Source organism: Anser brachyrhynchus, assembly GCF_964034855.1.
Source record: "Anser brachyrhynchus genome assembly, chromosome: 2".
Lineage (NCBI taxonomy): Eukaryota > Metazoa > Chordata > Aves > Anseriformes > Anatidae > Anser > Anser brachyrhynchus.
Genome location: NC_137695.1, coordinates 44,280,702 through 44,298,458, shown reverse-complemented (window position 1 = coordinate 44,298,458; position 17,757 = coordinate 44,280,702). Strand labels below are relative to the sequence as shown.

Below are 17,757 nucleotides of genomic sequence, written 5' to 3'. Positions count from 1 at the left end.
GTATGTGCTACCTGGGCTATATGGACTAGCTACCATACCACATTAACTTTTAAGTTTCTAGTGGTTCATCTGGAACTTAAGTACCAACCCGTTGGGTTGCAGTCCTTTTATGGGGAGCAAACTTAACTTGCAGTAGGACACCTGCACCTGTAGAACCATTACTTGTCAAATACCTCATGGCTTTGTGATTCTCTTTATGCAGATAAATGTGGAAAAACAGTGACGAGTTACCTTAACCCAACATTTGGGAAATGTGGAGCATTGAGGGTTTGTTTTCTTGTGTCATAAGGGATACTTAGACATAGCTATTAAAAATGCTAATTCTTAACCTTCAGCTGTTTAAAAATCACACACTCTAGCTGGTCAGCATGAAGATCAGGGGTTGTGAATTCAATTGCAATACTGAGCCCAAAAATACAGCCTTGAGAGCAGAGGAATCTTCAGCAGATGCAAGACGTGCAAGTCTTTTCTGAGTTCTTTGTCACAGTACTTATGTTATTCCCTTTGCTAGCTAGTTGTACTGTACTTAATGCTCGCAACAAGAAGGGCCAGAGTCAGGAAAGAAACCTGTTAGATGCTTGCGTGGGAATACCAGAACTGAGACCAGGAGGAGAGCTGTGCCTCCAACTGGCTGATTTAATTGTTCAGTGGTGATGAACCTCATCGCCCGTCAAATGAAATGGAGCCTGTCTCCTTCAGTTCTTTGGACTTTTAAACTACTTTCCCATTCCTATAGTTCCTTCTCTCTTGCCCTCCTTGAAGGAAAACAAAAAGACACAATTGTATTTATGAACATGGGAAAATTAGAATTTGTGACAAGTCAGGTCAGTGGAGCCCTGCTGCTAATTTTGTTTGTGAGGGACTTTGGTTTTAGCTTAATTTGTGTAAATCTGTAATACAGTACGAAGCTAGTTCTGAAGGGTCACTGGGGCTTCACTTTATGAGAATAGGGATGCAGCCCTGGTCTGTGTCCATTATATTCCAGTGGCTGACACTTACTCAACTGCTTCAAGGAGCTCCAGTCACACAAGTAAGTTTTTTTCAGTGCAGCAAGGGGTGATAGCCGTGTCATAAAGCTATACTATAATCTCCCCTAATGAGGTAGCTTTCTCAACTTAATAAGTATTGCTTTTTGGCCACTATGGTGGTGAAGATGCAATGAGTGAGAAAACTAGGTCACTCATCACTGATCTGCTTCCACCAACTTCAAGCTCTTTGGCTGAATGGAGATGTTGTGGTAGTTTAGGATCTAACTCCAGGGTTGCCTCTCTGCTGCAATGTCCTGCTTTTAGCTCTGGTTCTGCCATTCTGGCACAGGTTGTGTGGGTAAGAAAGACTTTGTTTTGGGAAAACTCCATCAGTACGTAAACAGAAGGAAGTAGATGCACATCTGGAATGGGATTTCCATTGCATCACAGGCAGGTAATTACAGTTATTTGCATTAAACAGGCATGTTATGTATCGCAACTATTGTTTTGATCTGCGTTCTCTCTAAAGGAGAGTGAGGTACTTGAAAGACAGTTCTAATGAAAAGGGCCTTTAGTTTGTGTGCATAGCAGCATTTGTATGTTTTAACACAATGCCCGAAGTATTTTTAAGCTACCATGCCCTACCTGGTCTGCTTTTTGTTCCTTCTTTGTTACAGTTACTGGAACTTTGTTACTGTTTTGCTTTTCATAAATTCCCTTATAAATAAATAAAGTGGGCTAAATAAGCTAGGATTTAGGTGGCAAGCTAACCTTTATAATTCATGCATCATTGATATGTACTTTCTGGAGAAGGCCTGAACAGAAAAGCCAACTCAAAGACAACAGGGAGTAGAAAAAGGTTGCAATATATTTCATCTTTTGTTGACTTGTATAGTGTTTATATGACTCCTTGAAAAGCAGACTCGGACAGTTGTCATCAATAGTTAAATCTCTGTTCATAATCTAGTAATGCTGCAGTAAGACACTGGTAAAGATTCAGATGGGAACAAATGCAAATATCCCTAGATGCTACCGAACACCTTAAAAGGAAAACTCACAATTTCTTCTATCTCCCTAAGTCCTGTCTCCCTCAGACCAAAGTACAGTCTAGTCGCACACAAAATATTAGCAAGAAAACAAAACAAGGGAAATTCCTTCAGAAACGAGATGCCAGCCTCTGTAATATAATCTTATTTATAGTGTACTAATGTAAAAAACAGCAATAAAGGCAAGGCAGACTCTTGAGTGGTAACAGTAAATGTTATGTGCCTAGCCCTGCGTTCTGGGGATGCTGCCAGCAGAACTACATTAAACTCATCCCAACCCCAGGCAGAAGCTAGGCTGCCCTCGTGGCGGTACCTTACTTATTTTACTGGAAACTCCCATGCCTTGGGAATCATGGGCCTTGCCCTCCTCATTTGCCTCTGAAGCCGATTCCTGCAGCAGGCATTGTTTCTGGCACAAACAAGTCTGTGCTGCCCTGCCCAGGGGCCCTGCAGTGTTCCTCTAGCTTGTGTTTTCTTTACTGGGAGGGATCGTGCTTATGGCCTGCTGGTGAATGTTCAACACAGAGCATGAACCAACCGCTTTCAACAGGGCCATCCTACTTTACCTGTCCGTCCCGGTGGCTCTTGGCAGAGTTACGAATGGCACCGGGGCTCACAGGTGGCAGCACGCGTCCTCCCCGCTCCTTGTGCTGGCTCTGGAACAGGAACGGGGCTGAGCAACCTGATTTCCTGAGCATACACTTCACTTAACCGAAGTGCGTACAAAGCTGAGGTTAAGTAAGCAAATTGCCATTTATATTACATTTGACAGAAACTTAAATAAGTGAAGTGTACCCGAATTTGACTGTGATGGACGGTAGCAGTTCTGTGGATGACAGGTTAACAGTATAATAATGGTGAACGCAGTACACCTGTGCTTATATACAGTGGGTTTCACGTGCTCCTCTGTAGGCACCACAAGCCGCAGCTTCCCTTCAAATCTGAGCTGGGCAGAGGCGTGGGAGCGTATCGACACAGGGACCTGGGGGACACCCGTGGTTACCTCACTGCCAGCACGGTGGCTGAGCACCAAAAGCCGTGGTTTAAATCCTTCCAACCCACACCCTCCTGTGACAACAGGGAGGCAAGCAGTCCTTCAAACCCTTCTTAAACAATCATTCAACCCCTTCCTAACTCTTCAAACCCTTCCTAAAAAGCATCCCGGGCCCCACGCGCTCCCCAAGGCGCTGCTCAGCCCCAGGCCGCCTCCAGCGCCCGGCACCGGCCCGGCTCCTCCTCAAGCGAGGCCGGGGACGGGGCCAGGCCCTTGGGGAAGGCCGGCAGGGGACCGCTCCGGGCTGGCAGCCGGCCGGCGGCCGGCAGGCACCGCCTCCGCCTTCCCCTTCCCCTTCCTTCCCTTTCCCTTCCCTCCCCGCCCTCCTGCCTCGCCCTTTTGCTTTCGGTTTTCCCTCAACTCGGCAGCCGGCGGCGGCGCGGCCATGGAGAACGGGGCCGTGTACAACGAGACCACCGAGCCGCACTGCAAGGAGCCCCACCGGCCCTGCGGCTGCACCCGGCAGCACCTGAAGGGCTGGAGGCTGCCGGCCAAAGTGCTGCAACCGGTGAGACCCTTCCCTTCCCTTCCCTTCCCTTCCCTTCCCTTCCCTTCCCTTCCCTTCCCTTCCCTTCCCTTCCCTTCCCTTCCCTTCCCTTCCCTTCCCTTCCCTTCCCTTCCCTTCCCTTCCCTTCCCTTCCCTTCCCTTCCCTTCCCTTCCCTTCCCTTCCCTTCCCTTCCCTTCCCTTCCCTTCCCTTCCCTTCCCTTCCCTTCCCTTCCCTTCCCTTCCCTTCCCTTCCCTTCCCTTCCCTTCCCTTCCCTTCCCTTCCCTTCCCTTCCCTTCCCTTCCCTTCCCTTCCCTTCCCTTCCCTTCCCTTCCCTTCCCTTCCCTTCCCTTCCCTTCCCTTCCCTTCCCTTCCCTTCCCTTCCCTTCCCTTCCCTTCCCTTCCCTTCCCTTCCCTTTCCCATAACCTCCAGCTTTAGGCTCCCCCGAGCCTAAAAATTAAAATATTCACCGATGAAGGCTAACGGAGGTGGCCGTACTCAGAGGGGTTATTTCTGTGGGTCAGGAAGGAGCTCGCTTGAGCAGAAAGCCTGGCTTCAAGCGCAGGAGAGGCAAAGTCTGCGCTTGCTGTTGTTTGCTAAGCTGCACAAATTGGTAACTGAAGGCTGAGGTGGCAGCGGTGGCACTGCCTTTTGGACGGGTTGAGGTTGTTTTGTGGTGAGGAACTAATGGGCTTGCTTCTTCTTCTTCGTGTCCTGGCTGCAGGAGCACGTACTAGCACCTACCTGGTGGTTGTGTGCCTCGCGTGACCGAGGTTAAACGCTGCGGCCAGCGTGGGTCCGCTGCTCGGTGTCCTCGGGGTTTAAAATCAGAGGCAATCCTCACAGAAAACAGTACTCTCGTCCTAGGGCCTCGCTGGATGAAAACAGGCAGTAGAAACCTTTGTAAGGCTGTGGGACTGGGAAGGGCTTGCTGGGTCCCCCTCCATCGCCCCCACAGCCCGACTGTGAGCGTACTAGGCTGCGCCGTGCGCCACCGCCTCGGGGAGCACATCTCCCACAGCAAACCTCCCAGCAGAAATCACACCAAAACATGCGACCTGGGTGGTGGCCGGCCTGGATGTGCGTGTGACATTGCAGTGCCTCGCTGCATACCGGGCGGTCCCATGCTCACCTGGAATTGGGGGCTTATAATTCTGCTTGCTTTTTGCCACGCATAACGTTTATTCTTGAATGTGCTCAGCACCGGGACACCTGAATCACGCTCCTGTTTGTTTCCATACTCAGTGACGGACTCTTCCCAAGCACGCTGGTGTGGGCTTGCTGGTAGTGATGTGAGGAGCACTGGTCCTACGTACCAGCAGGGAGTAGTGAAACCGCAGTGGCAAGGGGCCGCTGACTGTAAATGTGTCAGCGAACATTTTCCAACGAAGTGGCTTCTCAGTCAGATGTCTCATGCTGGGAGGAATCATAGGTGATTTCCAACCCTTTCTTGTTAACTCCCTGTGCAGAAAAGAGGACGTTCAGTTTTTAAACTTTATCCCATGCAGAGTCAAAAGCCCCAGCTGAAAGCTTAAGAAAGCAGTGCTGGTAATGCTAATGCTGCCAAAAGTAAAGCTTTCTAAGAGTTTTTCTTTTTTTTTTTTAATCACACCCAAGAATGCTATAAGTAAATACAACAGGATGTAAAATGTTACTTCATCTTCTAGAGATTAATTAATTAAGATCTGCTGGGTGTTGCTCCCAAACAAACAGATCATTACAGATCAGTAGTTTAATGGAATAAAACAATTGCATATGCAACTTTACTGGTGTAGCAACATCTTCAACTGCTTACCTGAGCAGAGGCTTTATTTAAAAAGCTTTCTAGGAAGGAAAAAGGTAAGTTATTAAGGCCTGTCTTAGCAAGGACAGATAGCTGCTTGATAGGCTCCTAAAGAAGTAGGAGTTTATGGCCTATAGCAGTCCTTCAATAAGAGAAAAAAATGAATTGTCATCATTCACCCTCCTCATTTCCAACAGTTTCCCCACTCCTCCCCACCTTTTTTTTCCCTTTACCAAAATGCACAGATCTTCAGATCTTGGCCAAAGCACTTACAGCAAGCTCCAGAAATTACTGAAGGTGGAAGCCTCAACATTTCCAGTAGGAGAAATGTTCCTGTTTTCCTGGGAAATTTCCTGGGAAATGTTCCTGGGACTGGAAGTCCCAGTGACTGTGGTGGTCATTAACATCTATTAGCCTTGTGTTAGAACCGTGATTGTTTGTTATTGTTGGGACTGCACACTGATAATCACACGGGTGAACTGCTAAACTGAATTAATTCATGCACCCTTCTAAACGGGAAGGTTTTGTACTGGGAACACCACTGCTCTGTGTTTTCACAGGCCTGTTGGAAAGTTCATTGATTTGCTTTATTTTTGTAGCATTCCTTTGTAGCCTTTCGCTTCTTAAATCTACTTGAGAAACGCGACATTTGTGCAGAAACTTGCAGTAACGTCAGTGTCAATGAAAAGTTCTTGCCGGCAAAGGACCGAGGGAGTTATTTAATTGCTGGTGTATGTATGGGCAGTTGGGATTAATCTGCAGCAATACACATCCACAGCAATGCAGGGCTCTGCACGAGAGGGAAGGAAGGTAGCAGCTGCCTGTTTGTGTCTTCAGGTGCTTCCTCGGTCTTCAGCATGGAAGAGGCTCTGCCCTGAAGGTTTAGCTCTGAAGAAAATGAGGAGCTCCTGAGCTGCCTCTCTCCGCTTGTTACTGACAGCTCAAACAAAACCATAGTGAGTTTCTGTGTGCTTGCCACTAGGAAGTTTCCATAGGCTCAGTGTGGAGATGGCAAACATAAAAATACGACAGAACAAGCTTCTACTGCTTAATGTAAGCCTGTACAAGTCTGCGCTGATCCCAGGACTAACAATGACCTAAGGTGGCTGTGCTTGCAGAACTGGGAAACTGAATAAAACGTAACAACAGAGCCCTCTTATGTTTTTTGTGGTGATGTCAAGAAGCAAATTAACAAACCCAGGCAGAACTCTCTGCAGCTTATAGATGTGCTGCTGATATACTACTTCAATCAGAGTGCATCATTAAAAAGCTTTGATGTGAAGAACTCTCCTTTGTTATTCGGCTCATTAATAAAAATTTGAATACTGACTTGGAGAAGTCCCACAAAGGACGCCAGATCAACCCCTCAATCATCCCTTCTCCATTTTTTTGACGTGAAACCCTTTAAAAGTACTCCTTGAATGTGATTTGTTTTTCCCCACTCATTTGCACACTCAGTGGAGAGGGTTGTTTGCGGTTACTTAGACCATATTATGGTTACCTGGGCTTCTAAAGCCTTTTAAGGGCAGGTTGCCAAAAAGACCTTTTATTTCCTTTCTGTTCTGTCTCTGGTGATAGTGATGGCATTCAGTTTTCAGTGCTGATATAAGGAGGCAGAAATATAAATCCCAGAAGGGAGGGGGAGAAAAATATTCCTCGGGCATCTGTAGTAATCACTGTGTTAGGCGTGAGGGTTTCTGAGAAATTTGCTTTGCTAGCCAAGCACAAGAGAGAAGGCAAGTATGCTGCGGCCTGATTGTAATGTGTCAGTTTCCCAACGTGCGTTTTTCCCTTTCTGAGAGCCTGTTTACTTTACACCAATGCGTATTCAAAGCACGATGTTTTCTGAGGTCTTGCTTAGTTGGTGAATTTACATTTCCCACGTGCTAAATCACTTTTCTTATTTTTACTGTCCGAAAACTGAAACTGAAGACAGGTCATTTTTTCCAAAATAAGATGCAGATATAGCATCTGCAGCTGTTTTGACATGCTAGTAACTGGAAAATGACAATTCTGAATTCTAGAATTAGATTTTTTTCATAGAAGAGCTGTCAACTCCATTGTTGCCCACATACTATCATTAAAAATAGGATCATCATCCCTGTATCAGTCTTGATTTTACAGCTGATTCTGATTCCTAATAATTGTTTCAGTTCACTGAACTCCTTACTGCAAGGATCTATATCCTCTGTCAACTTCTTAGGATGAAGAAAATCAGCAAGAAGTGGCCAAAATGAGAGACTATTTTAAAAAAAAGCAATATCCTTTCTTGTACAGTAAGATGGTAGAAGATCCAGCAGCAGATGCCTGGTGTCTGTACGGGAATTAACTCATGTTCTTTCCTCAAAAAATACTGCTGCAGGGAGGCTAACATAAGCTTCTGCAGAGATTAAACACTGTCCAACATAGCTTAAACGTGGTTTAAACATAGTTTGAAGTTTTGATTCCTGCAATTGAGCTTCTGTTGTTACTGGTCATAAACACACAAGCCATTAGCTATACTTTCTCTGAAGTTTATCGAGGGAGATAACACCAGCTGCAGGCTTTCAGGGAGGTAGCTGACTGGGTCAGAGTCTTCCGATCCACCCCAATCCCAAATGCATGTAAAACTAAATGTGGTTGTAAGTGGTAAGCAATAGCATTTTGCTTGTTCTGACTGGAAGCTGTGTGTCTCGTGCTGTCTGCCTGCTCTGCTTCCTACTGCACAAAGCCACGAGTGGTAGTCTTTAGCTAAAGGCGTGTGCTTGGTGGTGTGTGCTCAGCTTAACCCAATGGACTTTGTTGACTGACGTTAACATCAAGCCTAAACTGTGTTGTTATATTTCTACCTGTGTTATCCATAGGTAAGTAATGGTAAATAACCATAAAATAGTGCAGAACCTTACCAAGTTCTTTTTAGATTTTTTTTTAAATTTTACATCTGCCTTCATTAATGTTAATATTGGAGACAGCTGTTTGCTAAGATATTGGTGACTTGATCTAACACAAGTATGTTATTTGTTTGCAGTTTCTCTCTCTTCTGGCTGTTATTTTTGAGGAAATTGTGGACGATTGTATCAATTGTGGTGGACTTTACTTCTTTGAATTCACAAGTTGCAGTGCTTTTCTTCTGAGCCTCCTGATCCTCTGTGTGTATTGCACTGTTGCATATGAAACCTTTGGGAAAGATAAAGTAAAGAGAGTGGTAAGATTTTTTTCTTTTTTAAACAAACTGTTTAATGCAAGTGCTTAAAGACTACTGTGGAGTAAAAAGGCAATGCAGAGTGAATCTTTTATTATTCTCTAATTAAAGGGTAGATTAACATAGGTTATATTACAGTTAATAAATAAGTTAACTTTAAGAGTCTTTTTTTTTTTTTTTTGGCAGCTTTTCCTAAATTGTCATGTTGGTTACATGCAGGATTTTAGGACTTGTGTGAAAGTCTTTCACAAAGACCTATACTACTACAATCACAATATATATGTATGCATATGGAACACACTTTACTACCAGCATGATACTTGGAATTTGCCTGTTTATGGTATCTATTTTTCTCCTGTGTGTATCCTACCTCCTTTTTGGTAATAATTGTACTTGTTCATGCTTTTATATTTCAGACGATACTGTGGTGGCACAGAGTTGCTCTGTAAAGTCAGGGAGGATATTGTATTGTTGTATGAATGTCCCTTCCTGGTTGTCTTCAGTGCAAACAGTAGCGTTTTTACATGAACATACATAAAGGGAGTGTAGTAAGGTTTGATTGAGCAAGTTTACTTACAAGTTTGTAGTTTCCCAAATGTATTACGTATAGAATAATGCTAGCACAATTGACCTGCACTTGAATTTGACTGTGAGAAATCATAGAATCACAGAATGGTTTGGGTTGGAAGGGACCTTAAAGATCACCTAATTTCAACCTCCTGCACGGGCAGGGACGCCTCCCACCAGACCAGGTTGCCCAAAGCCCCATGTTGGTGTATGAATGTTGGTGTAATGTATGAAACACTGAAAAAAAAAAAAAAAAAAAAAAAAAGGAGTGTGTAAATTAGACTTTTAAAAATAGTTGATGATATTGAATATTGTTTGGCATACATAGCAGTAAAATCCAACAGTGGGGTTGTTCAACCTGGGGAAGAGAAGGCTCCAAGGAGACCTACAGCAGCCTCCCAGTACTTAAAGGGAGCTACAGGAAAGCTGGGGAGGGACTCTTTGTCAGGGAGTGGAGTGATAGGACAAGGGGGAATGGCTTTAAACTGAAAGAGGGGAGATTTAGATTAGATATAAGGAAGAAATTCTTTACTGTGAGGGTGGCAAGGCACTGGAACAGGTTGCCCAGAGAAGCTGTGGATGCCCCATCCCTGGAAGTGTTCAAGGCCAGGCTGGATGGGGCTTTGGACAACCTGGTCTGGTGAAGGTGACCCTGCCCATGGCAGGGGGGTTGAAACCAGGTGATCTTTAAGGTCCCTTCCAACCCAAACCCATTCTATGATTTTCTGAAGCTCCCATGAGCATCAGTGTTTCAAATTGTAAATTCACTGGCAGATTAATTTGGTTGCTGTTAGGATGCTTGTTCTTTTTCAGGTAGTATATCTACAATTCTGTAACATTTATTTTTTATATTTCCAGAATTTGTGGGCCATGCTAGCCATAGGTGTCATTTTCCTGTTAGCTTCAATAGTTCTTGCTGCAACGAGCTCTGCGTCGGCTTCTGAAACTATTGCATGCGTAAGTCTTACAAGTGTATCATTTACTTTGCATTTATCTTGTATCTTAATTTCTCTACCCTTTAAACCTCACCCAGTCTACGGGCAAAAAACTGGGCAGGGAAGAGAATTCAGTGCATTACAAGTTTCAGGAGGAGCTAGCTGTTTCAGAGCTTCTGAAACTTAGCTTAGGAAATCCGAAGAGTAGGCATTCCTCGGATGCAGGGCTTTCCAGCAGTCCTGCTTGTGGCTCCCCAGCAGCTGTGGCTCGCTTCTTGGTTCCTCACTGAAGTTCACTGCCTTGGCTCTGTACTGTTCCCTGTCATCTGTCACTGTTAATGGCACTGCCATCTCTCACAGCCTCCCAAGCTCTCTGATACTCGCCTCTCTGAAATGCCAACTTTTTTCCTTAATTGTGCTCCTGTAATGCTGCCCTCTCGCAAAGTCAGCAAGAAACCACATCTTTTGTCAGACGTTATAAAGCATATGTAGAGAATGCTGGCTTGTAAAGGTTGCAATAAGAATGCTAGGCTCCTCAGAGACAAAAATAGAAGAGCAACAGGTTATGCATCTCCCACGGAACACTGGAGAGGCACAGGACAAGGCACTGTAGAAGCTTTGGGTCATAGTTCCTTACTCATTTGGTGCTCTTTTTGAATAACTTTGGAATTGTGAATATGTGAGATTAAAGACCAAATTTTTGTTTTATTCTTCAATGAATAAAAATTGAATTCTGTTTCATACTCAGCGCGAGCTATTGAAGATACACACTTTTGTATGGTCATCTGTTGTGATGCTGATATATACAGTCCTAATGGTTTGATTAGTCTTCCTTTTCTGTTTGTTTTTTTTTTTTTTGGTGGTGGTGGTGGGGTTTTTTTTGTTTGTTTTTCTCCTGGAGCTGGAAAAACAAAAATATCGGGATTCAAGACTTCATAGTATCTAACTGTTTTGGGGCAAACCTGCTGCTTAATTTTATTTAAAAGTTAGTGTAAACGTGTGCGTTTACATCCTTGCTTGAAAGAAGCTGCTAAAACCAACCGTCTGCTTACCACTACTTTGCTGTGACTAATAATGAAAGTTGTCATTAGCAAAAGGTCACGTCATCCCCCCTTGCTGACGCAGTAAGGACTTGCTTAAGCTCTGCTTATTTATCTCCCTTCACCTTCCACGGGTTACTCTTCTTCACTTAGTCCCTTTAAACGGCAGATATCTCTTGGATAAATAGTCTGCTATACCACTAGTGCCATGCTTCTTTACTAATTTTACTGCAAAAAAAAATAACGAATATACTTCTGCTATTAAGATCTGTTTAGAACATATCCTAAGATTCACGCTTGATTAAGAGAACGAGAATTGTAACAACTTTTGCATTGAATATGCTAGAATTAAGATTTCTGATCTGCTGCTAATTTAAATTGAACCATTGATCTAATATATGAGCATTATTAACATATATGAATAGTGCAGCAAAACTCTCCAAAATCGTAGAATACTGTCAATGTTTGTACTTTTTAAATTCATATGTTTCTTTCACTTTCACAGGTATTTGGATTTTTTGCAAGTGGGGCATTTTTAGCTGAGTTTGTGATGGAGTATTGGGGCAGTCGGAAACGAAGCACCAAAGAACACCCTCAAAATTCAGGCAACACTCAGGGTACTGCAGAAGATTCCCTACTGAATAAGTAAAGCTGAACTTTCTGAAATTAGTTCCTTTTTTTTTTCAGTGGAGAAAACTAAAATGAAGCTTCAGTGTTCTGTAGGTAATAACTTCTGTCTCTTCCTTCAAATCAATTTTTTACATGTTGCTTATCACAAATTTTTATAGATCCTTAGGTTAAGTAACATCATCTTGAACATCATGTTCTATTTAATTTTGTAGGTAACTGGTCCTGCCACCTCTCTAGGTGGCATACATTAAAAAAAAAAAAAGTTTAAATAGAATAACAAATAGAATAACACAAGGACAACAGTGTGCTGATTCGATTTTGGAAGGAGTGACTACTAAAGGATAATCTGTGGTGCATAAAGTCTCAGTTATGCCTTAAAGACATTTTGTATATGAACTGGACCAAATATATTTTCTACTAGTTACAAGTTAGTATGGTAGAATTCATTCTTGTACTTACTGGTCAAATGGTAAGTGTAAAAGGGATACCAAATTGCAGCTTTACAAAAATGCTTATCTTTATGTAAGGGTTTTTGGTTTGTTTTTACTAATTACACTTTTTAGTTCTGTCTGTGGAGATCAATTTAATGAAATAGCTTAGGGTTTTTATGCAGGGGGTAATATAATATTTTTTTTTTAAGGAGACAGCTTTGCACCCCATGGTTATTCAAGTTCAGACTTGTATGCCAAAATATTCCTTCAGACTATTTCAAAAGTGACAAAAGTCACAGGGGAAAAAAAAATGAAGTGGCATCTGTGAGAGGAAAAAGTTTAAGTGTTTTCACAAAGTCACCCAGAAGTAGCAATTTGAACATCAGTGGGAGAAAGATTACAGCATGTTGTAATATCAGCTATAATTTGCAGGGTTAATACCATGCACAGCTTGTTTATGCATAGGTAATGGTGAGTTTTACCAGAATGGTTATGGACAGCACCATTTTCTGTGCTGATATCTATGGCACTAGTATGAGACTTCTTGCTGCTGGCTAACTCAGTTGGTGAACAGGTAAATAAGCACTTGTAACCTTGATTTGTCTTAAAAGCAAGGGGCCCTGAGACTGCAAGAAACACTACTGATGCAACGTGTATCAGACCAGTGAGAGACCTATCAGACTAGATGTTGATGGCTACTGTATAAAAAGTGAAGTGGTAGAAAAAAAATAAAAAAGGCATTTTGCAGATGTCTGAGGTAGAAACAAAATTGCTAAACCTCATTTAGAGGGAAGCCCTCAAAAGTAGGGCGAACTGCTGTGAGTCAAGAGACGTTCCAAAATACCAAAGCAAATGAGAAAAAGCTGATTATGCAAAAACAGTTCTTGTTTGAGTTCTCATGACATCTGTCGTGTCTTCCAGGCATTAACTCCACTTCATCAATACCATTGTCTGACAAATTTATAGTCCTGTAACCTGTTGTGGCAGCATTGAGAGTAAGCCCTCCAGAAATTGTCTGAGAGCTATATTTGGAAAAGGATGAGGAAGTCATTGTAAGACAAAGCATTGTAAAAGAAGGTCAAAGGTTTTTTTTTTTGGTTGCCTTTTTTTTTTTTTTTTTCCTCCCAGTACTGCTACTTTCTGATGAATGTGAGTTTGTGATGTTCTCTCTCTAAGCTCTGAGACCTAACCTTAACACTACACGTCGCTTGGGCAGAGTACAATTTTGACAGTTGGTGTGAATCATGAGGTTTAAGCTGTAGCTTGGTTTCAGAACCATGCATAAAATAGATACTTTCCTTCATGTCATTTCCTGCTTTGTGAGGATGAAATGTTCCTTAGATTGGAATTGATTTTCCTTGTATTTATTAGTGTCCATTTGCACTAACACTTGATCTTGGTGTAGGTGTACAGGGCCTGCCGTAGCTGTGTCTGAAAACTGGGCAGGTTAGCGATGTTTTTGTTTACAAGCAACGTTACTGGTTACCAAACTGGCCACAGTGGGAAATATCTCTGCTGCAATTTGCAGTGTCTTACTTTGGGGTTTGTGTCCACAGCTATGATTAATATTTTAAGTTTGGGTTTGGTTTTGGTTGGTTTTGTGGGTTATTTTATTTTTTATTTTTCTTAATTATAATTATTTTTATTGCCTGGCATTCTACCTAATCAATGCACATCAAGATGCCTGTAGTTTCTAAATCTTGATATATAATTAAAAGCTATAAATATGGTGTAAGAATAACACAGTGTTGCTGATATTTTTTAAATGATGCAGCACTATGGTGGGATTGTGTCATGGTGTAATTTTTCCTTTTTTTTTTCCTCGTTGAAAATATGTGAAGGGAATTACGGGTTTTGACTGCTTTCTCTGTAAGACTTTTCTCCACCTAAGTGCTTATTATTATGATACTTTACAAAGAAACTGAGTGTGCCGTTTTCCTTGTAGCTGTTTCAAGTAGCTTTTACCCATTTTCTCACTGACTCACTGATCCCTGTATGGATTTGAGGATCCAATTCTGTCGCTGACTGAAAGGGATGCATTGCTGTCAGCTAATGAAAACGACAAGTGGGTAGTTTTTTTGGAAACTGGTTACTTCTGTTTTCCATGTCACAGTTACTAACGGGGAACCTGTTGTTCTTAAAGCAATACATAGCGCTCCATCCCAGACACTGCATACCTGGCACTAACCTGTCGTGTAGCAGTTAAATACCACAAGCAGCTGAGCCACATGCTGGTTATAGGCTTAAGGTAACTGCTAAACTATTGCTGCCAAAACAGCTGTTGGCTAACAACATGGTTTCTATGTGGTGGTACTATTAATCCCAGGCTTTAAGCTGAAGGGTTTTGTTGTTTAAAGTCAGCTGAGAATGAAGTTTGCTTGCATGTATGCTGTTCCCTGCTTCTGGGAGGCGGCGTCCTTAGCTGCTTTGTCAGCTCCACAAGATGAAGGGGCAGAAGCTGTCCCCGTGTCCCTCCTGGCACCTCTGCCCTCGCAGGCTAGGTGGGGTGGGGGCTGTACAGAGTGGCCCCCTGCAGTCTTGAAGTGCCCTATGTCATGCTTTTGGTGTTGGATCCAGGCTTTGAGTGTCTCTCAGTTGGACCAATCCCAGAGGATGGCCCTGGACCTGGATGAAACGTCTGTTTTTGCGGGAGGTGTGTGTGTGGCTGGATGCCTTTTACCCACCCGTGCTCTGTCAGCAAAGTGGTTTGCACGTTTCCCAGCCTGTTTCTGATGAAACCAGCCTGCTTTACTTGAAGCAGTTTTTTAATTGCTTAAATTTAAGTCGGCTGATTTTGACTGAAATGGATGAGGGACTGTTCAGGACAGTGGTGGGAGCTTTGGCAGAAGGGCAGTTACGAGGAACTGTCTTAAATTTCTCTTACTGTTCGCAAAGCAACCATCCATGTACAATCTTAGCTGACAGTAAAACCTGCGGAAAGGAGCAGTTGGGCATGCATCGAGCTGAGGGTTGTCTTCTCCCGTCTTCACCGCAGTGCTTGGCAGTGGTGTCGTGAGCCTGCTCAGACACATTAAAAGCTATAGCCTTTTCCAGTTGAGCCTGTCCAAAAATACTCAAAGGCTCTGCACTGAATTTCGGGCCTTGTTTACAGTGCCGTGAGAATCGGTGCAGAGGGTTCTCCAGGACGTGTGAGGACTTGTTGTGAAGAGGTTGGTCTGAGAGTTTCTCCGAAAATCTGCATGTGCATTATGTAGATTATTATTAATTTTTTATGTGTTCTGCATTTGGCTCACATTAAAATCATGATGCTAGCAATGCCCTTTGGATTCAAGTATGTGAAGGAATTGTGCCCTACTGCTTGTGCTCTGTGCTTTAAAAACAGCAGGGGAGGATCGAGGTCTTCTACAATTCAGTTCTGCCGTTGCACCCTCCGACTTGAAAATGCAGTCAGTTGTCTCACACAAGTCTCAGAGCTCTGCACAAGATGTTTTTGCATAATGGCCATCATGGTAATCCTCATTCTGTTCAAATTTGTGCAATAAAAATACCAAACTTACTACACTGAAGGGAAGCATTTGGTGAGACTTTAGAAAGGTTATATAAAATTGTCACCAATCAAAATGCTGGTAGTGCCTTCAAGATGGAAATTCATCTTTGTTCTGCTTTATTGCTGTAAGCAGCAGCAGATTAAATTTTAGATTAAATCTAAATTAATCATCTAGATTAAATCTTATGCTGTTCAGAACTATCGCTTTCATACCTTTGAGAATTTAAGTGACTTAATGATTATTAAATCAGGATGATAACACAGTGGTTTTATATATTGTGTAAAATAATTTTTTTACAGTTTTGTAGTCAGTGTTGCCTTGAACTTCCATTAAAATAATTTTGAAATGTTTAACTGCTTTTCCATTCTAAACCTGTGGTCTTTTTGATGTATTATGCTTTTTTTGGACTTAAGAGCTTTTAAAAATATTTTGTAATCATTTTTAAAATAAAATATTAGTTAAATATGTGTTTCTCGTTTCTACTGCTAGTGCTTGGTGTCAGTATATAGTTCTCCCAGAACAAACCATAGGAAATAACATCATTCTTTGTTCCTGGTTTGGAGGAAGGAGCTTGCATTGTGTTTGCCTGTTACTGGGGGAGAGGGTCCAACTTGCAAATCTGCAAAGCCGAGTATTTTCAGTGGACGTTTCCAGGAGGAAATTTCCAATAAGGTTGGTGTTGTCTCATCCCACGGGGTCCAACCAAACTAGTTTGTAACAGACTTTACACCTACCATGGTCTATATGTTACTGCAACAAGAGTAATTCAAGTGCTGGTTTCATATTGTCTTGATAAGTTGGAGCTGAGAAATTGAATAAACTGGTGGGCTTGTTAAAGGCAGTAGCACAAACCAGGAAAAGGTGTCACAAGCAAATCCTATCTTCTGGTGTAGAAAAATGCAGGTGACTGAGTTACTAGGTTGAGGGGAAGCCACTGGATCTTTTTAAAATGTTTGTTTGATTGTCAGTAGTGGGGGGTGAGGAAAAGGAAATAAACTTGTGTGCTTTCTGGCAGGGTAGCTTTTTTGTTTTATAATCCTACAGATTGCTTATTACCTGTATATCTTATAAGCAGGAGGAGAACGGCACTTTTTTAATTGTCAGCACTGAAATTGGAAAGACACAGTATATTTTTCTGTATATCATATATTAAAGGTGAAATTCTCTTGATGAAGTCACCAGAGATGAACATAATTGTAAGGGGAAAAGGTCTCTAATGCTATTAATTAAATTTAATTTGAAAATGAGGTGCAAGCAATCAGGGCAAAATGTTGTGTTAAAAGGGTACGTCAGTGGTGGATTTACAAAGCCTGAGAAGACAACTGAGAAGATCTAAGAAACGTGAGAAAGATTGAATAATTTGGAGCATGATCACACAGTTTCAGTCCTGTTACTGCTAGAATTGTGGCAGCTCCTTTCTCAGCAATGTGATCCAAATTAATTTGCTGTAAATTAACACTACAGCAGGGCAGAACACAGGCTAGTAGTCTGCAGGTTTCCTTTGTGAGTGGCACAGGCAGCACCTGGTTGCTGCTGTCTGCCTGCCTGTTGTTCAATGCACATCCATGTTTCTTTGCTCTCAGGTGGGCTTTCTCCTTAGAGCGAGGAGCACGACAGCTACCTGTTTTATCACACAGCCTTCTTCATACTTCTCTGCAGGAACCGAGCGAGGTTAACTACGTGGCTGGGCTGTGGGTTTGACTTCCCTTTGAATTCAGGATAGCTATTCCTGGCCTGCTAAAGGGAACACGAGGAAGTCCAGTAATGTTTTTGCATTCTGTTTGTGCTGTCCACACGGTGCAGCTGCCTGCATACGGCTGGTAAATCTGCTGAGAAGCTGCAGGAGAGAAGTTTGCCCACAAGAGGGCAAAGATGATCCTGGGATTGAAATGATCTGGCCTGGAGGATTTTGCCCTCCTCCCACCTGTGTTTTTACTGGAGTGAAAGCCCCCTTGCCCTCTCATTTTGTCAGTGTGGCTATAAATTGAACAGTGTATTTTAGTGATATTTTTTCCAAATGCTTATTTCTCAAAATGTAGCCTGACGGATTTCTGGTAATAGATAAATACCGTCTCGAGGAGATATTTCATCTAAGCAGTTTAGAACAGTAAAGGTTTTGCTTTTAT

At 42.6% G+C, this 17,757-nt stretch overlaps 1 protein-coding gene across 1 annotated transcript; it reads left to right on the top strand.

Moving 5' to 3' along the window:
- Positions 1-3,191: 3,191 nt before the first annotated feature.
- On the top strand, positions 3,192-16,094 carry CMTM6 (CKLF like MARVEL transmembrane domain containing 6). Its single transcript, XM_080578307.1, has 4 exons — positions 3,192-3,576; positions 8,346-8,522; positions 9,945-10,043; positions 11,567-16,094. Exons 1-4 carry the CDS (start codon positions 3,454-3,456, stop codon positions 11,708-11,710), a joined length of 543 nt encoding a protein of 180 aa, XP_080434433.1. The 5' UTR covers positions 3,192-3,453; the 3' UTR covers positions 11,711-16,094.
- The last annotated feature ends 1,663 nt before the right edge of the window (positions 16,095-17,757 follow it).